The 24,525-nt window shown below is 35.3% G+C and overlaps 3 protein-coding genes across 3 annotated transcripts; 1 reads left to right on the forward strand and 2 right to left on the reverse strand.

The window, feature by feature from the left end:
• Positions 1-1,649: 1,649 nt before the first annotated feature.
• LOC149082234 (uncharacterized) lies at positions 1,650-7,941 on the reverse strand. The gene is made up of 3 exons (XM_089235743.1): positions 7,667-7,941; positions 5,000-5,113; positions 1,650-1,903 (listed from the first exon to the last, which is right to left on the reverse strand). The coding sequence occupies exons 1-3, from the start codon at positions 7,865-7,867 to the stop codon at positions 1,799-1,801; spliced, it is 420 nt and encodes a 139-aa protein (XP_089091869.1). The 5' UTR covers positions 7,868-7,941; the 3' UTR covers positions 1,650-1,798.
• A 3,304-nt stretch (positions 7,942-11,245) lies between these two features.
• LOC149082235 (uncharacterized) lies at positions 11,246-14,700 on the reverse strand. The gene is made up of 3 exons (XM_089236875.1): positions 14,447-14,700; positions 11,689-11,799; positions 11,246-11,483 (listed from the first exon to the last, which is right to left on the reverse strand). The coding sequence occupies exons 1-3, from the start codon at positions 14,639-14,641 to the stop codon at positions 11,391-11,393; spliced, it is 399 nt and encodes a 132-aa protein (XP_089093001.1). The 5' UTR covers positions 14,642-14,700; the 3' UTR covers positions 11,246-11,390.
• A 3,418-nt stretch (positions 14,701-18,118) lies between these two features.
• LOC149082236 (uncharacterized) lies at positions 18,119-23,804 on the forward strand. The gene is made up of 3 exons (XM_089236876.1): positions 18,119-18,375; positions 22,953-23,066; positions 23,519-23,804. The coding sequence occupies exons 1-3, from the start codon at positions 18,172-18,174 to the stop codon at positions 23,675-23,677; spliced, it is 477 nt and encodes a 158-aa protein (XP_089093002.1). The 5' UTR covers positions 18,119-18,171; the 3' UTR covers positions 23,678-23,804.
• The last annotated feature ends 721 nt before the right edge of the window (positions 23,805-24,525 follow it).

Raw genomic sequence — 24,525 nt, forward strand, 5'->3', positions numbered from 1 at the left:
TACATTTATAGGTAGTATAAATTTATTGAAATCCGTCTCATACGGAGAAAAATACAAGGGTTGGACAAAATAATATGAACAGCTGTAAAATGAGATAAAATCTTTATTAATAGGCTGTTGGCTCTCCATTTGCATTAATTACAGCTTGTATCTGTCGTGGGATGGACAAATACAAGTCATGCACAACAGTCGCAGGGATACGTAGCCACTCCTCCGGCAAAACTAATTCAGAACGTGTCTTTGGAGGTGGAAACCTACTGCACATTTCGGCCTGCAAAATACCCCACAAAGGTTCAATTACATTAAAATAAGGGGACCGAGCGGACCACACGAGGTGTTGCAGTTCATCATCGTGTTCATCAAGTCAGTCTCCGACAGTTCCAGCAGTGTGAACGGACGAATTATCTTCTTGGAACACAGGTCGAAAATCAGGGAACAAATATTGTACCATTGGATGAAGATGGTCGGCCAGAATGCTGACATAAACCGCTGCATTAACCCGCCCATCCAGGACAACAAGTGGGCGGAGACCACGGTGAGACATCGCGCCCCACAGCATGACTGATCCCCCTCCATGTTTAACAGTAGGAAGGAGACAATCAACGTCATAGGCTTGTGCTGGCGTTCTCCAAAACGTAAACACGTCCGTTAATCTGGAATAATGTGAACGACGATTCGTCTGACCAGATGACATTCTCCCATTGTTGTTGCGTCCAATTCTTATGTTTGTGACACCATGTTCGTGTTCGTCTTTTCAAGGCATTGCATAGTTTCACCAATGATTTTGGAATAGTCGCTCCACCTTGTATGTTTGTTTCACGGCGGATAGTTTTTGTCGATACACCTTCCTGTGGATGTGTGTTCATCTCAGATGTTGTCTGGGATGCTGTTGTCTTGTGCTTTCTGGCCACAATCCTCTTCAAAACCCTTCTACTACTTTACCGCACACCAACTCCGGTTACATATCGCCATACGGCAATTTCCAACCAGAGGAGTTGAGTGGGAAATGAAGGCTCGGTAGGTAAAGAACTTGCTTCTAACGTTCTATGCCTGGATTCGAACCCATGGATCTTAATGGTAACCTTCATAGTGGAAGACAAGCATCTTACCATGGCGCCACTCGGGCACCTCAAAACCCTTCTGTCTCTATCAGTCATCTTCGACTTTCGGCCACTGTTATGCTTGGCAGATGATGTCTTTCTCTGTTTGCTATAGGCTGTCATTACCAGCGACACAATACTTATCTCGACACCAACAAGGATGGCCGTTTTCCTTACTGTGGCCCCGACAAGACGGGATCCAACAATCATGCCTCTTTCGAAATCTGTGAGGTCAGCCATAACGAAGTTTTAACGTCCCAATTATACATCGCATCCGAACGCTATCACTGCTACGACTAGACTGATGCGTGCACATTATCGCCCACCAAGTGGAACTCTTCCACACTAGAGGGCGGGCGTATACGACAGGTTCCAAAGCGTATTAATAAATAGCGTCTTTAATACGCTTTGACAGGTTCCCTCGAGTGTTGTTTTTTGCACAGGTGTTCACATTATTTTGCTCAACCCCTGTATATGTTCCGATTCAAATTTATTTTCTCGGAAAAGTTGGAGGGTTGTGTTTATTCACGACATCTGAATACATTTAAATCCGTGACTTAAATTTCATTAAATAAGAAAATATACATGGGAACGACCGTATTTATGTATGACAAACAGGATAGGAAACTCAGAACTTCACCAGTCAAATATAGACGAATTTCCGATAGTCGCTTCTGATTTTATTTGTTCCGCGATGGTCATGAATGTTTAGGCGTCACACCACAAGAGTTTATCGGAAAAGGCATGTATGTATCTTCTTTGAATCTGTAGTAAACCATAAGTTGGCAGATGATATTGTCTTCCTGATAAAAGAAAATAACGGTGGGCATTATATAAATGAAAAAAACATATCACATATTGGGCATTTTTCTCCCCCATTTGATTAATTCTTGCATTTTTTACATTCATGATGACACTATATCTATTTTGTTTATAATTATCATGAGCATGAAATTTAAGAAAAATCTTTCAAAATATGAAAATATTTCTTATACTTCATATAATGATATAATAAGTATATATATATCAAAAAAGTATGTAAACAAAAGGCAATTTCGAAGATTGACTACTGTTATCACTCGTATAATCAAGCAATTATTGGAAAGGATTTAGTTACAAATACTGCATCTTGGGAACAAATCTGGAAAGAGAGGCCTCTAAAATAAACATTGGTAAATTTCACTTGTGTTATATGATTATAAAAATATATGTGTATGTATGTATGTATATATGTATACACATTTATGAATGCAAATCCAAAAGAACATTATGAATGCAAATCCAAAAGAACATTATGAATGCAAATCCAATAGAACATTATGAATGCAAATCCAATAGAACATTATGAATGCAAATCCAATAGAACATTATGAATGCAAATCCAATAGAATCCAAATTCATAGGTGTTCTTAACCAGTGATCCACGATTCCCTTAGGATTTCCTTGGAAATTCCAGATTGTCCATGATCTTTGATGTTTAAACAATTTACTCATTGGAGATAGATTTGTTCTTCTTTCTGGAGTCCCCCCCCCCAGAAAGTTTCTTGATTAAATGCCTTATAGAAAGAGATAAAAAAATTATCTCTACTAGAGATCATTGAAAGACTCGGGTTACTCTTCCGCCATCTTTGAGAAAAACTGTGACGTGTCAGTATTATCACTAGTGCCCGAGTGGCATGGTGGTAAGATGCTCGTCCACCATCGTGAAGGTTGTTGTCAGGGTCCTGGGTTCGAACCCAAGGGAGGATATCGATAAGATATTTTCCCTATCGAACTCGAGGCGACCACCGATAGACAGCGCCTTCACTTCCAACCCATCTCACTAATGGCAGTAAATTGCAATATAGCGATATGGCCAGAGTTGGTGTTTGGTGAAGTAGTAGTATTATCACTAGTCAATCGTAAAGTTCCTGGAAACTCCCAAGCTAACTCATTTGTGCGAAGTGTGTATTATCGCTGCTGCCAACAGCTGATCCCTACGTCATTTTTTTTTTTCAACGATTAGACGTCACTTTGAACAGAAAACTGCTTTTATCGCTCTAAAATGGAGGTCAATGAGTCGGCTCCGTATATTCCAGGTTCCTTAGCCAATCACTGTTCCCAATTTCACTTTCTTTTTTTTTCATCGGTTTCCGGAAAATCACTAAAGACCCGTTTACACGCGTCAAATAATTTAGTAGTGAAGTGATTATGTCAAGTAGACAAGTCTCTCTCGTCCAGTACTAAAATCTGTCCCATCATAAGTAATCAAGTAGTGAATGCTTATTGGATAATACGAAATCCCGCCACTGGCGCATGCGCGTAGGGCCCACTTCATCGAAAAAATAAACCGGATTCTATCCTACTTGTCTACATGAAAACCAAAGTACTGGACAACTTACAACTGAACCCGCTTAAACTTCCTTTAACGTCTACATGCATTTAAAGAACTTGGCTACTAAAATTTAGAAAACCACTTAATTACTTGACGCTTGTAAACAGGCCTATATAGCGCCAAATCCGTTGTTTGCCCAAAGATGAACGAAAAATCTACTTTTCCCCACTTACAGGCACCTCAATTTATGTTCGCCAACTGCAGGACAACAATCAATGAGATTAAGAAAAGTGACCACCCCTACTAAACGCTACTTTATGTCGTAACGGTTAGTGAAGTTTCTCCGATTGAAGAAAGTCCAGGACTCGATTCCCGTTGGAGAAAAACAAATTTTCTTTCCAAAGTTCACTTCAGCAAAATTTCCAAAAAGGCTCTTGATTTGATGAATTGCTTCATTGCATACAGAGTGGTTAATAACGACCGCCTAATAATTGCAGACGTAATTCCTTGTGAAAAAGTAATATGGAAAAGTGTTTTTCATTTTAAGATCGGACGAATATTAAGGGAGTTATAACGTTTTGAAATTTTGTGATTCGGTGAAATGTAACTGATCCGCCAAACATCCAACAACAAAAAAATTTCCATATGCAGTTGAGTTGACGCTAATTGAAAATGAACTGAAATATTCAACCCCCATGAGAAGCAGGATCAAGTTATTTTCTTTCACGATTGGCACGTGTAGAGTGATGTTAACCTTGTTATTACGTGCTACCTTCGCCCCACTATATTGACAAACTTATCCCAAGGTTTGTAAAGCGTTAGCCAAACGAGATCTGTTGGAAAAATTGTTTTCCCAAAATCGAAACTTTTTTGCCAAAATGTCCTAATTTTGTTTCCTTCACTGCTAAGTCTTAATTTTTTGAGGGAAAGGAAAAAAAATGGTTTGCACACAAACACAGCTTTAGCTTTCTTGATTACTCTCAGGGTTATAGTATTGCTATTAGATTAAAACATCAAGTTATACGTTTGGTGCAAGTTCGGGGAATTTAGCGGGATTCGAAGTGACGTCATAGTTTTCATAACGTCTTATAACTCCATAATTATTGGCCAACTCAAAAAACTGAAGACACTTTTTCTTTACTTTTCACAAGGAATCACGTGTATAATTATTGGGCGGTCGATAGTATTCATTCTGTACACTGAATGCTATTTTGTAACGAGGTCCGCAGCCTGACAATAAAAATCTCACACAAAATGTTGAGAACCACTGAAATAGAAATACTTCTATAATGTATAGAAATACTTCTATAATGTATAGAAATACTTCTATAATGTATAGAAATACTTCTATAATGTATAGAAATACTTCTATAATGTATAGAAATACTTCTATAATGTATAGAAATACTTCTATAATGTATAGAAATACTTCTATAATGTATATAAATAGAAGTCTGTTAATCAAATAGCGGTAGAAAGAGACTGTCAAATCTTTTTCGTTAATGAGGTCCTCCAATTTCCAATAGGGATATAAATGGGCTGAATTTCATTATATTATAGCTATTCGTAAACAAATGTATACAACCTCAATTCCATCTTGCAGCTCACAGCACTGTCTCTCTTCGTAAGAAACTTCCATCCTATCGCAAGATGTTGTTCGGAATTTCATCGTAATGAAAAATGCGTATCCTACATCTCTCTGAAAATTGAAGAGAAAAATCCGTTTGATAGTATCATAAAAAAATATTATCTCGAGAGAAAATGGCTGAGAAAGATAAATAGAAAGAAATCTTTGACGAAAAACAAAAAATGTATTAGTTATATACAGGGTGTCCTGTAAGTGACAGCACGGCCTTTATCTCATCAACCGTCTGTCGTAGAGGTATGGTTCTAGTTTAAAAAATGCTCAACAAGCGTTCAAATCACTCTGTACCAGTTTTGAGAGTGAAAATACAGTGTGTAACAAAATAAAAAAAATCTAAATTTTTATACGGTCCCCCCTGTGATCTAACTTCCAATTAGAACATTGATGCTCTGTCTCTTCCGATGCCAACAAAAAAAAATTCATGTTTTTAAGTGCAATATTCACTGAGATATTCAAATTCAATTCGGGTAAGAACAGTGTTAAATTCGGGTAAAACCGTTTTACTCACATTTAACGTTGTTCTTTATCTGTCTTCCTCCGTTTTTCAAATTTGAATACCTCTGTGAATATTGCACTTAGAAACATACTTTTTTTGGCATTAGGAGAGACACGGCAACAACTTTCTAATTGGAAGTTAGTGCATGGGGGAAAAGTATAAAAATTGAGATATGTATTTTGTTACAAACCGTATTTTCACTCTCAAAACTGGTACAGAGAGATTTGAACGCTTGTTGAGCATTTTTTAAACTGGAATCGTACCTCTACGACGGACTGTTGATGAGATAAAGGCCGTGCTAGCACTTACAGGACACCCTGTATAATTTTGTAAACTGCGAAAATATGAAAATAGTTTGTCCTCAAACAAACAAAAACAGTAAATAAGTAGGAAAAATATATTGTAGATGGGTAACATATACACAAATATTTTGCGGCGGGACGGAAAATCATTAAATGAGAGGAAATAATTTGATATCCGGCAAAAATATATGAATAGGCGAAATAAATTAATCTGCATTGGTAACGAAATACATAAACCGGTGAAATAATTTGCTCAGCGGCAGTAAGTCAATAAGTAACTGGAGTAATTGTAACTAACTAATAAGTGGAGTAATTGGCGGTCCGGCAATATATAAATAGGAGAAATAATTCGAGGTCGGGTAAAAATATATAAATAAGAGAAATATAATTCGTGGACCGGGGCAAACACATATATCTATTTTATTTATTAAATCTAAGTCATGCAGCGGCAGCAAAAATGGGGCTGGAAATTTCCAAGGACTGACACCGGTCCGAGGACCAGCGGTTGAAAAACACTGGTTTGAACTACCTTTGCTTTAGGTGAATCATTGAATTAACAATAAATCATTAAATCAACACTAAATTGCGAACAGACTGGTAAAATATAATGTATTTTCCCCTTTTGCACAAAAAAACTGCATTGGTGCCAAAACTCTCACATTTGAATGTAACATCGAACAGTAAAACTGTATTTACATGTTTTATTTCTTCATTTCACCACATTCACATTCATTTTTACTCCTAGTATAATATCAGTATCCTAATACAGTGTTCTTATATCTGTACCGTTGGCTTTAATAGCCAAAAAGAATTTTCGGCTATTTCAGCATTTTTATGTATTCCTCCTTCTACATAAAAATGCTGAACATTTAATAGCCAAAACTCTCACATTCCAACGTAACATCGAACAGAAAAATAGTATTTACATGTTACATTTCTTCATATCACCATTCACATTCATTATATATGTATTATATGATTGTATTAAAATATTTATATATAATAATGCCAGAATCTTTTTGTACTGAGATAACTTCTTCTCTCTGGAGGTACACGTATCCTCGTCAGGCCTGAGTCAAAACTAACTAAAAAAAAGAAATTCTTATTGATTTGTTTACTGTATGTCAAAAAAAAATGTTCTTTAAAAAATAATAATTTATTTACTTATTTGGACTGATATCTTTGCTAGGACCATTTGAGTTGGGCACACATATGTGTATCTACAGTGCCATTTTAACGTATGGGCCCACCTGGGCACGGCTCGGGGCCTCAGAAAAATGAGAAGTAGTTGAATTTTTCGAGAATTTGCCAGGTAGGGCTTCAGAAAAATCACTTGGCCAGGGGGCCCGTGATGCTCTTAAGACGGCCCTGTGTATCTAAGGTCTTACGAAAATAGAATCATTAAAAACCATTTAAAACTGTTAAAAAACGAGGTACACATAATTCCAAAAATTTCGTGGAAAATTCCAAAATTTTCAAGAAATTTCTGAAATTATGTGTACCTCGTTTTTTAACAGTTTTAAATGGTTTTTATTGATTGTTTTTCCAAGGCCTGAGGTACACATATCTGTACTCAACTGATGTTTCTAGTAAAAATATCGACCCAAATTAATTAATTAATTTTTAAAGGGCATCTTGACATAAAGTAAACACAAATCGATTCGAAAAAAAAAAATTAGTAGTTAGTTTTGGCTCAAGTGAGAAAGCGATAAACCTTTTCTACATTTGTTTGAACCTCAGAAAGAAAGCTTTGACTTACTATGAGAGTCTTTGACTTACTTGATATTACATGAAGAGAAAAAGACTTACCCAATTGTTATATTCGGCAGTAAAGATTTCACCCGGTACGCGGAGTTTCGGTGAATCGAAGTAAAGATTTAATACTTTCGTAGCACTTTCTACCACCACGATGACCAATTCGTCAGTGACATTCAGCACTTTGAACTGATTGCCGATTTCTTCGGCCGAAATTGCCGAGCAGAAAATGCTTAGTAAAAGCAACATTAACATATTTAAGGAAATACTGCAGCGATCATACAAACGAGAAGTTTTCAAAAGGCTTAACTCTCCCTCTTTCTTTCCCTTAATTCAACGCTTTTGGTTTTCTTTGCTCCTTGAGAGCTCTGGTGATACATTATCTTCCAGAGAACACCTGTGGATTTTCACTTGATTGAAATTTATATTGGAAAATATAATATGAAATGATAATGTTACGTCACACACACACACACAATTTCTTACGCTGTCCAAAGATATATACAGTAGAAGTCCGTTATAACGACAGCTCACAATCACGGGGAAAATTGGGAAATCACCATCATTTCATTCATTCGTATGTTAAACTCGCCGTAAGGGTGCTCTTCTTTTGATGATGAGTACAGGCAGTGCTCCCGACTGGTAAAAGGTTGAAGACCTCTGTTCTAGTGTGTGTACTCTATAATTAAAACTCTAATCTCTCATATTAATAATTTTCATTTAAATAACTATTATATATATAAAGACATACCCTTTATGTGAATTCATATTTCCTTAGCCGCATGAATCGTAAATTTATATTGCATTTGCATACCAGCAAGTACCCTTCACGCGTTTCTCATAGAAAATAGCTAATGCAAATTGCCTCAGCCGTAAATGCCGTTTTTGCCTATTTTCAAACTTCTTTTTTTCGTATTTTCCCGCCGTAAAATGTCCATTTCGATGTTGTTTTATACTTATTCGTGAATTTTAGAGGCCTTATTCAGTAGAACTTAGATATTTTTAGTATTGAGAACTTCAAAATTATTTTTATGTTTACGATCTTCAACCTTTTTAGGCTGGTCGTCCACTGGAAGCTACCAGGGGCGAAAACAAATCACTAGTATGCGCAAAACTGTTATGGCGGTCTTGCGCATATGCGCGACTTGTTCTGCGACTTCTTTTCACTCCTAGTAGCTTCCAGTGAAAACGACAGGCCTTAGTTCGAACTAATTCAAGGTGCTCGGTCAATTGCCATAAAAATGAGAGGGTTTGAATTCTCCTGTTCCCGAGTTCACGATCACTATAGGTGATGCATATTATAGAAATACTTATTTCCTTTTTTTGGGAAAAATTACGTTGTAAATTATTATTTTGATAAAAATTTATTGCAGATGAGCTCAATAATAGCAAATTTGATGCAGTGTGATATCGGTAAGTTTATTTTCCTCTTATTTTGTTGGGGTGGACAAATATTATTATTTTTTACGTTCCAATTTTTTTACGTTTAATTAGTTTCGATTTTTAGCGACATCTATCTTTGACATTAACTATAATTTTCTAATTTTACACATAAACCTTGGCTATATTTTTTTTTAAATTTCTGTTATTTCTTTCATCTAAAAAATCAATTACTCAATGATTTAGGGAATAATTTATTATATTTTCAAGTTGTGCCTACTTACAACTCTGTGATTTTGAGCAATTGCTTTTCTGTTTATTATAAATAATCTTTTTTTCCTGAAATTATTAGCTATATCATAATATAAAGAGTATGAGAGGGTATTATTCGTGTACATTTAAGTAGTATTCTTGAAAGAGAAACCTGTAAAATTGATTGATAACTATAATTATTTTATCTTATTCAAAATTAAATATAAATTTTTTAAATTTATAACACAAGTATTTATGAATGCATTTCAAATGTTTTTCGTCATTTTATGAAGAACAGTTTTCTTTATTTCGAATAAATTTTTATTTAATTTCATTGATTTCACGTTACTTTATCATGCGCGCAAGCTGTTTTTAATGCGGATTTTTTTTTTCAAAATTTGTAAAAAATTAAGTATAAGAGATTAGGAGATATTTTATAAAATTTTTGACTTGCACAGGATAGCATATGCGTCAACTATATATGGTAAAATTTTTAAATTAATCAATGGATAGATATAAATACTATTTTTAATAATATTTCTATATATAAGAAAGTTTTCTTTAAACAAACAACCACTATCAATACGTGAAGTTTTCGTGTTGTCAAATTCAACATTGTTTAATAATGTCGGATTAAAATCTAATGCAGTCACGAATTTAAGAGGGACTTATCGTGCTAAAAACTAGTCCAGCATTTATCAATATTGACGGACTATAACGTGAGACTTTATCGACTGCGATGTATATGTCATTTCAGTGATAAAACCAATTAAGTCTCTTCTTAAATCCTGAAGGGAAAAAATATAGTAAATTTATTTTTTGAAAGAAATAATTTCACAATTAATGAAAATTTAAAATTAATGAAAAAATAATTTCAGAATTCTCGGGACAAATTTCAAATTTCAAAAAGAAATAATCAATTTAAAAGAATTAGATGATTAATTAATTAATGAAAGGAAGCTGTTCGCAAATAAATAAAAATCCCAATGCCATGAAAGCAATAAATTCAGAGTAAATAAAATGCCTTCAAAATAAATTTGGGGAACACTGTTTAATGACAGAGAATACCATGTCGGTGGCAAGCGGGCTTCGTGGAAAGTTTACATTGGCCCATAATGTCTGAAAGGTTGACGACTCCTGGCTTATAGGACAGAAAAGCCAAATCATCTTGCCTCCGCTGCATATAAAGATAGGCTTGATGAAACGGTTCATGAAAGCTTTTGATTAGGGTAGTCCTTGCTTTGCATACAGAGAAAAAAAATTCCTGGAATAAGTACAGAAAAACTTAATGCTGGAATTTGTTATGTGTTCCTCTCAAATCACACACACACACGCAGCTGATAAACGATCCTAATTTGGTGAATTCAGAGTGAAAAGTATCTCATTCGTCCTAGTTGTCAAGAACTTTCTGGGAAACCACAAGGCAGAAAAATATGTTGAAATAATTAACAACATATGAACATAACGATTCATTAATTGCACAGCCGTTCCCTTGAAAATCTTGGCGACACTAATGAAGAATAAGGTGAAATATTTCACCAGGACATAAAGACAGTAGAGGACCGATACCAGGGCAAATGGGATACTCATATGATAGCAGATTACTGTTGGAATCTGCAAAGAGACTATACACAGAGTTCACACAAGCTTTCGGAGTGGAACAGAATAACTTTCCGTTTAATTTGGAAACCTGAAAATCATAATTAGCGATACTGGGGTTTCAATGAGTAGTATAGCCCACCAAACAGGTTTTTATTTGATTCTTCTTCTCATTTATAATTATAAATTAAGTTATTGTAGATTTACACGAGTTAGGCTATGCTTTTTTTTCAATTAATTAAAATGTTTTACAAAATATCCTCAAGAAAAGGTTTCTTAATTTAACGGAACTGTCATATCTCACAAACAAGAGCTGATGCGAAAAACCTGACGTCATATTTGTTTTCAGCGCATGAAATTCACGTAAAATCAGTTTAAAAAAATCCCGGCAGAGCAAATAATATGTTTATCGCTGTGTAATTTATTCTTTGTTTTTGTACAATACACAAATTGCAAAAGAATATGATACAGTAAATCTCGAAACATATAGGCTGAATACACACGGCATTCCGATTATGCAAAGTGCACTCGAAACATACGAAACATCTTAAGGTTCGTGGTCACTGCAGAAAGACCTCACGTGACTTTTAATTCCTTGCGGGTTCCGATGCATCCAACTCGTACAAATTTCTGCCATTTTCTACGAATAAATCAAGATGTGATTATTAGACCTATACTTATGTTATATTATGCATGCGTGTTTCACAAAATGATGGCACAAAATGAAATAAATCTAGAAGCACGTTATTGGATCACGAAAAACGTACTTTTTCAAATAAATTGGCTCATCAGTGCTTCGATTTTCTTGCAGTGTGATATAAATTTTTAAAAGCATTGAAACTTACCTTCCCGTACACAAATTCACAGCATTCGACATCTTCAAAGTCAACTTCATTTCTTTGGCATTTAGTTCTCCGATAAATGAGTCTCAGCTTATAATAAACGCCATCTTGCTCCTATAAATAAATTATTGGGGGAACATATGTATATATAGTGTATATATAAGTCAAATAATTTTTTCTCAAAAAACACTTAATTCAATTTTCTAATTCAACGAAAAATGCCCCGATTATCCGCTGCCGTTTCATCCGCTTGTGAAGATAAATTAATTGCTGTAAATTTTAGGAGAACCGCATTTTCCTCTTCACACCTCAGCAAAAATTGACTGTTGAAAAAAAAATATATATATTTTTTTTTTCAAGATGTGAGGTACACACATGTGTGTACCTCAGATCTTGAACAAAATAATCATAGCGTAGAGCAGCGGTTCTCAACCGGTACTCCGCAGAATCCGTCTGTGTGCCCTCTCTAGGGCTCCGCGGCCGATCGAGGGAAAAAAACGGCAAATTTGAAAAAAATAATCATAAATATATATATTTTTAAATAATATAACAATAAATCAGTAACTTTGAGGAATACATAAAAAATGGGCCTACTCCGCCATAGAAATTATGTACCAAAAAGCGAATCAAAAAAGGTTAAGAACCGCCGGCGTAGAGCAGTGGTTCTCAACCTTTGCGAGCCCGCGGCCCGGTATGAATGATGTCAGGGCCCGTTGGTTGAGAAACACTGGCGTAGAGGATAAAATCCACAGATGCTCATTTTTCGTTACTTTGAGGGTATACTATCACGGTCGGTAAAGTATATAAGTAGCATGTAAAGGCTTATGCGAACATTTTATTTATCACTAATGAAAGAGGTTGTTTCTCACTTATTTGAAGAAAAAATATAGATTTTCCTACTCCCATCTATATGCCATCTATAAATCTTTAAAAAATTAGTTTTTCATTAAATTAGAATTCCCATATTATTCCCTCCAACATCTCAGAAATAAAAATCTGCAGGTAAGATGCAGTGGTATACAGGGTGATTCATTCTAAATTTATGGGATAGACTTTAAGAGGTGATATAAGACTCCTAACCAAGCATTTTTGGTCATAGAATGTGTGGTCGGGCCGCAATAGCTAAGGCGGTAGAGGGTGGTTTATAGGAAGTGCACGACAATCACTTCACCAAAAGCAAATATATTTTTGTGGCAGATTTGCTGCAATAAGTGCAATCAACCATTCGAGTGTATTGTAATGTGGTAGGCCTCTCATGATGCATCCTGGTAAAGCAAATTCTACCGCAAGTTATTATACCGATTGGTGCAGCATAACCTTGATAGTCCTTGCACCGATAACGAACAAATTCCAATCCAATCCATGATAACACATATCGCACATACCGCAGCAAATACGTTGTAAAAATATCATATTTGTTTATATTGTATTTCTTGGTGAAGTGCTATTGAGCACTCTCTAAAAACACCTTCTACCGTATTTGACCGTACATTCTAGGATCAAAAATGCTTGTTTGGGAAGAGGGGGGGGGGGTTCTTATATCTACTCCTAAAGTTCGTCCCATGAATTTAAAATCACTCTTTATAATCATGTAAAAGAAATCACGTGCACTCAAGTATAATTCACTTTTACGTACAAAAAAGGTATTTTTTTTCTCCATTATAAAATTTATATTGAATTTGAATCCTCAAATTAGTCAAATTATGTTTCTTTTAGCAATAAAAAATACTACATAATGTATATATTCTTTTTTTTTCTTTTGAACAAGGGCTTTCTACAATAATTTACTGCTGCCGAAATTATTTCATAACCGATATAATAACTTCCAAACGTAGAAAAAACCAAATTCATATGTCTAGAAAGTAGAGATATAAAACCAGAAACTCCAATATCACTAAGATTGCACGTTTGTCAATACCCCTCCTAAATCTGCTATTGCAGTCACATAGAAAGAGTAAGAGAATATAACTGTGTAGTTATACAAGACGATCTAAAATGGAATAGCCATTCTAACAATGTATGTAATACGATAGAAAAACAAATTGCAGCTTTATATAGATTAAGAAACATTGCAAATCCTTAACTCCTTAAAATAGTTTTCTATGCTTGGATCCAATTATAAGTAACTTACGCTATCACAGTGTGGGGAGGTGCCTACCACGATAACATCAAGAACTTAAATTTGATCTAAGGCAAATTTATGTGTATAAAATTATAATTTCCATGACTAAAAACCATAATTTATTTCTCAAAACTGACAACGATAGAACCTTAAATAGATACAACTTCTTTTATTCAACTCCAAAAACAAATAAATGCCTTGTTCAAAAAAGTATAAATTACTCAGGGCCAACCATTTGTAACAAATTCGGGGAATAAAAATTATCAGACCTTAGAATAAATAAACATCTCAAGAAAGAAATTTTCATATTTTCAAACTCTATAACAAATTTTGAAAAGTTTATTGAAAATATAAATAGGCAACCAAGGCAAAACTTGAAATATCTATTATAAAAAATAAATAAATAAATCGAGAGCGTGCCGTTTTATTACATATAGAAATTTTTTAATGCTAAGGACGGACCAAATGGGTCCCTAAGAGCTGCATAGTGTATGTTTTGTCTTTTGTTCCGTCGTCTTTATTTATTTTGTATATTATTTGTATTCAGTATTCATGTATTTATGTGTGCTGTTTTGCAATAATAAAAAAAAATAATAAATCACTGATACAAAACAAAATTGTAAAAAAATATAGACATACGATTCGTTCCGCGCTGAGTACTTTTTCCACGTTGACCAAGCATGGAAATTTTTTGAAATCATCAAAAAATTGTGCACCTAGTTTAGCTACTTCAATCACTTCGGTGTCGTTTACATCGACCTTACGTATTTGCGCTGTAACATTTACGAAAAACTGGTGGACTAATAAAATAGTTAAAAATATATTCACAGCCATTGCAACTCTACAAAAGAAATAATCGAACGTATCTGGAAAGTATTATTGAGATAAAAGATTCAGTTGTGTATAATTCTACGTGTTATTTTTTTTTTTTTGTGTGTCAGGTGTTTTTTTTCGTAGGCTTGATTGAAACGGCATTTTTTTTCCTTCCCTCTATGAATTAATCTTTCAAGCGACACAGCAGAAATAGCTAAACTTCTTTCAAAATACCATATATTTTTCAATGAAATAGGCTTTCTTTCAGTTTTCAGCAACTGCAAACTAAAGGGTATAAGAAAAATCCTTCAAAAAAAAGGTTCCGTCAAGAAATCAACTTTGCTAAAATATGAGAGGCTTCTATAGATGCGAGGTATCTCGTCAATGAATCTTAGAGGGTTAATGTTTTCCAGAAACATGGAAATAGACATTAAATAGTCATTCAAGTCTACTTTTATTTACTGTTGAAACTCAGACACTTTTTGTTTTTATAAAAGCCATGGTTATAATTAACATTACTAAGTGCTCTGTTTGCAAATATCAAATATCAAGCGAATATTGAGTTCAAGTATCTCAGCGAATATTGCACTTAAAAACGTGGATTTTTTTTTTTGGCATCGAGAGAGACAGGGCAACAACTTTATAATTGAGCTCTAGAGCACAGGGTGTCCATATACAAATTTAACTTTTTTATTTCAGTAACTATACAACCTCAGCAGCATGAATGACGTACCCGAGTTCTACACGTTATTTGGATACTTTTTCTAATCGGAAATATGCCTCTGGGATAAACGGTTCTCCAGTAAAATGCGGCAAAGGGAAATTATGGAATCACCCTGTATCTTAATTTCTACGGACACTCACGGTACAAGCGAATTGAATAATGAATTGTTTTTGAAAGAGCCGGTGTCTCTGAAATGAATATCTGGCATCCCTTCTCCGAAAGGTGCCTGCCATGTTAATTACGATTTAAGCTGCATAAAACTACCACATTATGGGGGCCCTTTTTAGTTCGGGCTACATCCAAGAGAGTGAAAGGGTACTCATATGAAAATGTGGTCGCAAATCGTAAGAGCATATTTTGCCACTTTTTTAGTGCATGTAATCCGGGCTCTACTAATTATGCACTGTTTGTGTGGCATTTTATGTGTTGTGTCTTTTTAGATACAGTTCTGTCTCTGAGTGAAATTTTGAACTTTTTTTTATTTATCAAAAAGAAAACATTCTGAGTCATGATGAGAGTATTTCAGACAGAGCAAAGTGCACTTTTTTTATGTCCACTGGTTGATTTTTTATCAATTTCTAAAATGTGTTCACGTTTTCTCGCCCACAGATCGCCTTATTTAACTCTATATTTTGTCGTATTGCTCACACACACACACAAGCACAACATGGTTTTATTATATTTTTCGAGTAAAGCATTGTATATTTTGAGCTCATTTCGGCATTAGTGTTTCAAAGCAACAACTCCTAAATATTCGATTTTTACTTATGAGCTGTTCAATAATTACCAGCGGAATAGCTCAAAAGTACACGTCTCCTATTTCCTGACAAGCCAAACCAAGAACGATTTTCGACTCTTTCATTTTGGAGAAAAACACCATGTATTTAGGAGGCATATTGCTGTGCACTCTTCGACAATGACAGAATAGTGAGTTGGAAAACAGTATAAATGGCGTTTTTTAACTCTTCAAATTAACATTAATCATATAAATACAGTGTGTTCCCTGAGAAGCGCACGATGTCCCATATTTTTTCAAATATTGCAAAAGAATTTTTTGTCGTGTAATAGCATTCTGGGTACCTCATTTGCTTAATATACAACCTCCTAAAAAATTTTCTCCTCTGGATATTTCAATGCCTGTCAATTAAAGGGTCAAGGCAAAAGAATGTCTTGAAGATGAAGCTCGCTTTAAAAATCTTCCATTTCGGATTCCGACAATAATATATAAATTAACAGTAATATAACAGTAATATAACACACATTTCTATCATATTTTATGCCAATGCAATACTATTTTGTCACTCCAAGAATGAAGGAGTATGGGGGCTTTCCTGAACTCGGCCCTCTGTATAACGTTCAACAGTCCCAATAACACATTTATAAAATACAATTGATCAAACTCGTATTTTATTGCATGCAAGTACACGGTATGCCTTGAGTAGTTGTAACAATGAAATTCTAGTTATTTTTTTCTCACGCATAACTTGAGAAAAGTTCGGTATAAATAACTAGTATAATTAGCTTCAACGCAGCACACGGTGAGATTCCTTTGACTCTTTCTAGATATTACTGCAAAAAAGCTATTTTGGCCATAGTGGCACTGCTGAATCACTTAACTTTGATTGGACGTGTATAGTAAGCTCTGTAAAAATGAAAGCTATAAACATTCATTACTCATTTGTGAACAATTAAATTATAAAAGGTGATTACTTAATTACACTTGCCGCATTTTAGTGCCAAACCGTTGATCCTAAAACAGGCATCTTCAACCCGTTGCTCGCGAGCACCATGGTGCTCCCTGAATCACACAGAGTTCTAAATGCTCGTGTCCAATATCCTGCTCGCGATCAATTTGATCAACATTCCAATTAAACTTTTTGTGCAAAATTTCATTCAAGGATTGAAATCATCCTGATTTAATGCTTTTGTATGTTAAACTTCCCGTAAGGATGCCCTTCTTTTAATGATGAGTACTTTTGATGATAGTACAGTAGAAATTGATTAATTCGAACTTTTACGAATTTCCCTCGAGTTTTCTATCTAATTTAAAGTCGAAATATCTTATTTAATTCGAACTTCTTTCAAAATTTTTTGGACTATTCAAAGTTGGATGGGAAAAACCATGATTTTTCTACGAGCAAGTCTATTTTGAAAAAATTCTACAAGAAGCCTAACTGCTTTTCTCGATCAAGTTGTGAAACAACAAATTTTTAAAGACTAATAAAAGCTTGAAAATTCTATTTTTCTCTACTCTTTCTTTGATAAGTTAATGCCCATTATAACATTGTTCTGTTGCAGTACATCCAGACTGTGCAATCTGAATCTTTTTGTCGTCATTAAGAGCATGGAATGTATCGGAATGTTCAGATTGTACGTTAGAGTACATTGTACGTAATACGTTAATGAAAGTATATTTCCTAGATAGCATATATTGAGGTGATATATGTATTCACACACACAGATGATGTCATCTCCGTTTCCAGTAGTGCCAGGTGTAATTTCATGCATACCCAATTTTGTTAGCAATGCCCCTTTTTTCCGCAGCCCTTGCTTTTAACTGTATACATGTATTTTTCGATACTTTGTTCCTAACACATCGTCTCGACACTTTCCGAACCGCCGTTTCGGTTCGTAAGTGAGTATAAATGTTGAACACCCTTGGTGTAAGGACTGTTATTCGCTATGGAGAGATTTTTATCTCGAAATGTTCCAAACATTTTCTATTCAAATGGAAATCGCCCAGATGCGTGCGTTGCATTTTTTTCCCCTCTGATAACGCTGTGAAGCTAGCAGTGTCATTTCCATCTTCACAAACGTCTGATTTTCGATGACGATGATGAAAATTGCTGGTGTTGTTGTTGTTTTGTTGATTTCCTTTCGTCCCATCGCGGGTGCCTCTTTAGAAATGGATATCAACAATGAGAGAATTGTTGCCGCAACGCAGGCGTTCATGAGAAATATTAATAATTGGTTCCTCACAACTCCGATGAGAAGACTCGATAAAATCAAGAAAGCTTACCTCAGCATATTGGTGTGTTATTAGATTTCTTATCCCGTATACTTCGTTTATACGTATTTTTCAACTTGTTCAAGTTCAATATTTTTCAATATTCTTGTTCGACTAACGATTGGCATTAATCAAGTCGAAATTTCCGTTTATGACTCGCCATTGATTCATATTAACTATTTAATAATTTCTACGCATCACATTCATTTCATGCCAGATGCGCATGGGGGGCATATGGGGGCTCACCCCTCTCCAATCCTACCAAAAATGAGAGATTTTAATATATCTTTGAAAAAATTAAAATATCGAAAGAAAATACCTTTTATATAGTATTTTAATCAATTTCTGTTAATTTAAATGCTTTTTTGACGGTTTGGTAACTTCAAAAATTTCTTGGGAAAAAATTTTCTGTCCTCTCCAAAGGTCGAACTTGCCGTACGCTACTATTTCATGCATAAAAGGTCTGCTGTTGCAAGCCCCTCTCCTCCCATTTGAAATGTCTCTCCTCAGAGAGCAGGTAGACCACAAAGCATACTTACATATATCCTGAAAAATTCAAATCGCGTTTCGGCTAACGAAGATTTCAGCAATCAGTTCAACTTAACGAATTATCTTCGTTGGCCGAGGTATCACTGTGCTGCATTTCTTGCCATTTTATTTGTAGCACGGTTGTTGCAAAAAATTAAAAAAAAAAAACCTTTGAAACTTTTTGTTCCAAATACTTTAAGTCATTTGTTTATAATTTTAACAGTTTTTTTTTTTTTTCAAAACAGGTCAGTACTTCTGGATCACCTAGAATTTAATGAAAGTTGAAATATGAAAAGAATAACAAAATCCGAAAATTCAATTAAAAAGTTTAGTTGCAACAGCCCAACAGAAAAAGATCAATAAACTATAATTCAAAATTAATATTTAAAAAAAAAATATGAACTTGAAAAAGTTTTGTTTTTCCTTCCATCCATTTTATTTCCATGCTCACTTCCATTCTTTGCAACATCCATATCACGCATAACATGGCAAAAAATGTAAAAAATAGGCTTGATCATCCTCCGCATTCCTAAAAGTGCGCATGTAGAAATTTTGTAATAGGTAAAAAAGCTGTGAAACCTTTTCTTTCAAATTTTTCCAGCCGTTTGTCTCTATCTTAAACAGTTTTTTTTTCAAAATAGGTTTAGACTCTTGGACCACCCTATATATCCCATCTATGACGATAACTCCTTTATAACGATACGTCGCTCCGGCCTTTTTCAAGTACCTTTACGTGCATTTCACTGCATTCATTTCTACCTCTTCAACTTCTTCAACCTTCGAACTTCTCAAAAAAAATAATAATGATAAGTAAATAAAAATCTATAAAATATATAATACACTGCTGGCCACCCAAATTGCAACACCAAGAAAGACAAGAGATATCGCAACAATATTTATTTTGTAGATAACATGTTGACCAAGCATCAAATGATTAAATTTATAGACTTCTGTGAAGTGTGGTTCCTGCCAAAATCAGTAGCCAGAGTAGCCGCCATTGTTGGAGATCACCGCTGCCACACGCCTCGGCATTGATTCAAAGAGACTTTGGATGTGTTCTTGGGGTACAGCAGACCAAGCAGCTTCCACGCGTTGCCAAAGTTGATCTGGTGTGGCAGCTGGGGATGTAATCTGGGTCAATCGTTGAGCAACCATGGACCACATGTTTTCTATCGGCGAAAGATCCGGAGAGCGAGCTGGCCAGGGAAGCAATTCAATCTGGCGATTGACGAAGAACCTTTGGACAATGCGTGCCACGTGTGGTCGCGCATTATCCTGTTGAAATATGGCTGTGGGCAAGCCCTGAAGGTAAGGAAGGACAACTGGCTCCAACACCTCGGAGATGTAGCGCTGGCTTTTTAAATTACCGGCAATGCATACTAGAGGAGTGCGAGAGTGATATCCAATACCGCCCCATACCATAATACCCGGTGCAGGACCAGTGTGGCGGTGCATAACGCAGCTGTTCAGCATCCTCTCTCCACGGTGTCTCCAGACTCGAATCCGACCATCATGGTGTTGCAGACAGAAGCGTGACTCGTCAGTAAAGACAATTTCATTCCATTGTGCCGTCCACATCCTTCTTTCATCGCACCATTGGCGGCGGAGACGTCTGTGGTTCTGCGTCAAGGGTAGACGAAGCAATGGACGTCTTGCGGACAGACCACTATGCTGTAAACGGCGTCGAATGGTACGCGCAGACACTGGATGATGCGGTACAGACTGAATGTGCTGTGCTATGGTTCGTGATGTGGCTGAGCGATCCGTCACTGCCATACGCACAATACGCCTGTCATCACGTGAAGTGGTGCACTGAGGTGGATGCGATCGAACACGTCGGTCCGTCGTACCCTCTTGCATCCAACGATCACATATCCGCATTACAGTTGTTTGGTTTCGTCCAACACGACTACCGATTTCCCTGAAAGATAATCCACAATCTCGGTAGGCCACTATCCTTCCTCTATCCAACTCGGATACTGGATCAAAAGAAGATCGCTGTTTTCTACGAGGCATAATTGATCGTTTTTTTGAAAAAACCACAAGAAAAACACAATTGCCGTACTTCAAATCGTCGAAATCTCCAAGCCTTAAATAGCGCTTTGAAGTGGCGCCACAGGCGCGCGTGATGTGCGTCTGCGCTGAAATTCTAATCATTTGCATATCTCACCTCCGCTAATGCATGTTGTAAATTTCATATTATTTGCATGCTTCCTTCAGGGTGTTGCATTTACGGTGGCCAGCAGTGTATATAATACGCAGTCACATACAATCCACACCAAGAAGTTTTTCAAAATTTTTCAACATATAATCCGTGGATGGTAACGCGGAAAATACACTATAGTCGAGTCTCCATTCAACGAAGTTTTTTCTCTACTTTCCGAAATTTTCTACAGAACCTTGACTTTGAATAACATTCCCATGTTATTTACTACCCATATTACGAAAGATAATTTGTATATACCGAAGTTTTTAGCCTTTTTTTTTTTGTCAACGTTTCGCGACGTATTTATCAAGTTCCAACAAAACAAACTACAGAATCGTAGAGCCGGGGTGAATAACCAGCTAAAATGAAAAGCTAAGAAATAAAAGTTGTCTTTTTGGTAGAAGTCCCGTCTCATACGAAGAAAACAACACTAATGTGCTGTAAAATTTGCTGTCTAGCAATAAGTGATAAACAAAGTAGGATTAGAATTATACAGTCTTAGTTTTGTTTCTATAACTTAATTTACGATTTTTTTATTTAACGAATTTGGTTTATAACGAAGTTTGTTAGTGGAACGCGATGAGAGACTTCGCGTTAATTTGAGACTACTACTTCACCGCACACCAACTCCAGTCATATATACGTATCACCATACGGCAATTTCCCACCATTGTGGAGTTGGGTGGGATATGAAGGCGTTATTTGTCGGTGGTCGCCCCAGGCCCGGTAGGTAAGGAACTTGTTTCCCCATCTTCTTCCCCCGGACATTGATGGTAACCTTCATTGTGGAAGACGAGCATCTTATTACCACTGAACCACTCGTACATCGTTAAATATAAATTCAAATTTCAAATTTCCTTTATTTAAGATTTTTAAACACAGTTACAAAACATTTAGGGGCTAAGCAAGCTTGTGAGCCCACAAAACAATATCCGATACATATCTGTCGGCATAAATAATAACGAGAGAAAAAAAGAAAGAAAAAAACACACATACATATAAGACCAAGAAATAAGTGGCAACAGGAATGGAATTGATAAACAAAAAAATTTGGCATTTAGCTGCGTATGCAAGGTAAAAGAAGATTACATTACAATATCAAGCAGATAATTTAAATCTTCTTGAATTAACAACCAAGATTTTAAATTGACAAAAAAAGATGTACATGAAGATTGTTCTTTTATTAACTGAGGAAGTAAATTAAATATTTTGGGAGCTAAATAAAGGAAAAATTTTTGGAAACGAGTTTTATTTGGCCTTGGTACCTGTATAGTATGACGTCTAAACCCCCTATTCGACCTCATACCCCCCCCCTTTTACGATCTTTTAACCCCTTTACGATCACGTACGAAATATTTCATGCAAACGTCAGTGGAATAAATTCAATCTAGTTATCTATGTTTCTTTTTCTCCTCACCATCACGACGTTTTATTGTAACCATATGAACCGAAGTTGTTTCTTAATGTCACGTTTTTTCTGTACTCCTGTTAGTGATCCCCCCCCCCCACATATAATGTGTCCTTCTACTATATTTATGTAAGAGCGAAAGAAAACATGTGAAAAGAGACTGAAAAAAACACCCTAGTATCTATTTATATATTATATTGTTTCCCTTTTATTTTTTTTTCTCCCTCTTCTTCTATTTTTTCTTGTTTCCACTTCTTCCTTTTTCTAAAGTTCGGATAGGTTAGGACAACGTTCCTAGATTTATCGCCGATCATCCAAATTTGTTGCTAAATGCTTGTACGTGAAGCGGTTATAAATAATGTGTGGTAAGATTTTCCGTGGAATGATGGCTTTCTAATCTAAATACGGCGATGGTTTTTGTTCTTCACTCTTATTTTCAAAAACTTATTCTTTTTTTAGAAAGACATTCCATTTGATGTGTACGTAATTATTATCGATATGATTTTGACCAAATGCGACAGAGAAGATGTTGATTACGACGAAATCGAGTGCTGTGAGCCGCTGGATACAGACGTAAGTTTTCAGTTTATTAGCTAAAAAAAAAATTGGAGCAGTATATTAATTTTTGTTTTTGTGATATTATATCGAAATTTTACTTTAATTTCTCCAGTCAGGTTTTAGGAACCGTCGTAACATGATAAATTTTTCTAGGACTGAAAAGCCATCATGTATTTGGGTATTCACTTGTTGTTTCTCCAATTTTATTGGTTTAAATCAGATGTTGAGAGTCGAAATTTTAGCAAAAAAAAAAATTTTATTTCAATATTTCATACCCGATGATGTTAGCCTTTGGAATTAGACAAACGTAGCAAAATACCTAACCTGTTAAAAACCATTATAGTCTAAAAAAATCTACCATTTTCGTATATATTTCACATTGCATTCACATTTCATTTTTTATAGTTTTTTTTTATTGTTGAAAGTTGAAATTTGAAAAACGAAATCGTTTTTTGTTTTAATTTCAGGCGCAACCAGCTAGTTGCACATTCTGGGCACATGACCACAAGAATGGGACTTTTATTACTGCACCGGATATCTTTGCTCCCAATAATTGCGGCAAAATACGCAACACGATGCCCACGGAGGATTCATTGCGGACATTTGTACAGCTCGATCAATCTTGATCAATTTTTGGCATACGATTTAAAACTACTCGTATCTAATACGGACTTGTATAATGTGCACAGATTTTATTCCAGTATAGAATATACAATGCAAAATGAAATATAAACATATTGATTTTTCCTGTTCTCTGGATGTATCTTCAAATGTTTGAACTGAAATCTATATATATAGATGTTTAATGTCTTCCGATTGATGTGACCATTTTTTTTTTTCAGCAATTTTGAAGCTTTGCATGTACAACTCTCGAAACATTTCTGTACGAAACATTCATTGCCGAGTCGAGATTATCAATCCACATAATTATGGGTCGGGGTTACGTCAACTGGAACATTGATGACCAAAATTTGGAGGCGTACGGGCCAGGGCTGGTTAGAACAATTTCCAGACATTTCTGGGGTATATGAAAGTTTTGACAGGGCAATTTTTGTTTTTCGAACCACGTGTTCTACGTTAGCGCGTGAAATATTGACTTGGGAATGTACATTTTTGGAGATTTTTCCAGCCTTATTACGGCCCATATTGTTTCTTCAGGCCGTGCAAAATACAAATTAATTTTTCGAAAGCCAAATATGAATAAAAAGATGTTGAAGGAAGAAAAAATGACCTTAGTGATATGTTTTAATTGATTCAGGGATATATCTCTTCTCTACATAAAATCACATTCATAACTCCTCCGTACATCGTACTATTTTTTTTAATGACTAGCAAGCTGGATTTGATTGCGGTAGAATTGTGTTCCTTAAGCCCATAAGTCAAAAGATAGGTTCCGAAATCGCATAGTTTTTGTCGTAGAACACCTACAAAATAGAAGTCATAACATGGGTATTAATATTGATCAGTCCCAAAA

Source organism: Pholcus phalangioides, unplaced genomic scaffold (genome assembly GCF_987345545.1).
Source record: "Pholcus phalangioides strain wild (caught in Gottingen) unplaced genomic scaffold, Ppha-v1.0 ptg000009l_1, whole genome shotgun sequence".
Classification (NCBI taxonomy): domain Eukaryota; kingdom Metazoa; phylum Arthropoda; class Arachnida; order Araneae; family Pholcidae; genus Pholcus; species Pholcus phalangioides.

What these genes read in the sequence shown, in the direction of transcription:
- LOC149082234 (XM_089235743.1), bottom strand. Translation starts at nt 7,867, where the DNA reads ATGTTAATGTTGCTTTTACTAAGCATTTTCTGCTCGGCAATTTCGGCC. An exon ending in CTGCCGAATATAACAATTGG is followed by an intron (nt 5,114 to 7,666) that starts GTAAGTCTTTTT and finishes TTCAATTTTCAG; the next exon opens with AGAGATGTAGGATACGCATT. An exon ending in AGCTGCAAGATGGAATTGAG is followed by an intron (nt 1,904 to 4,999) that starts GTTGTATACATT and finishes TTCTTTTATCAG; the next exon opens with GAAGACAATATCATCTGCCA.
- LOC149082236 (XM_089236876.1), top strand. Translation starts at nt 18,172, where the DNA reads ATGACGATGATGAAAATTGCTGGTGTTGTTGTTGTTTTGTTGATTTCC. An exon ending in AAGCTTACCTCAGCATATTG is followed by an intron (nt 18,376 to 22,952) that starts GTGTGTTATTAG and finishes TTCTTTTTTTAG; the next exon opens with AAAGACATTCCATTTGATGT. An exon ending in GTGAGCCGCTGGATACAGAC is followed by an intron (nt 23,067 to 23,518) that starts GTAAGTTTTCAG and finishes TTTTAATTTCAG; the next exon opens with GCGCAACCAGCTAGTTGCAC.
- LOC149082235 (XM_089236875.1), bottom strand. Translation starts at nt 14,641, where the DNA reads ATGGCTGTGAATATATTTTTAACTATTTTATTAGTCCACCAGTTTTTC. An exon ending in TACTCAGCGCGGAACGAATC is followed by an intron (nt 11,800 to 14,446) that starts GTATGTCTATAT and finishes ATTTATTTATAG; the next exon opens with GAGCAAGATGGCGTTTATTA. An exon ending in GTGAATTTGTGTACGGGAAG is followed by an intron (nt 11,484 to 11,688) that starts GTAAGTTTCAAT and finishes ATTTATTCGTAG; the next exon opens with AAAATGGCAGAAATTTGTAC.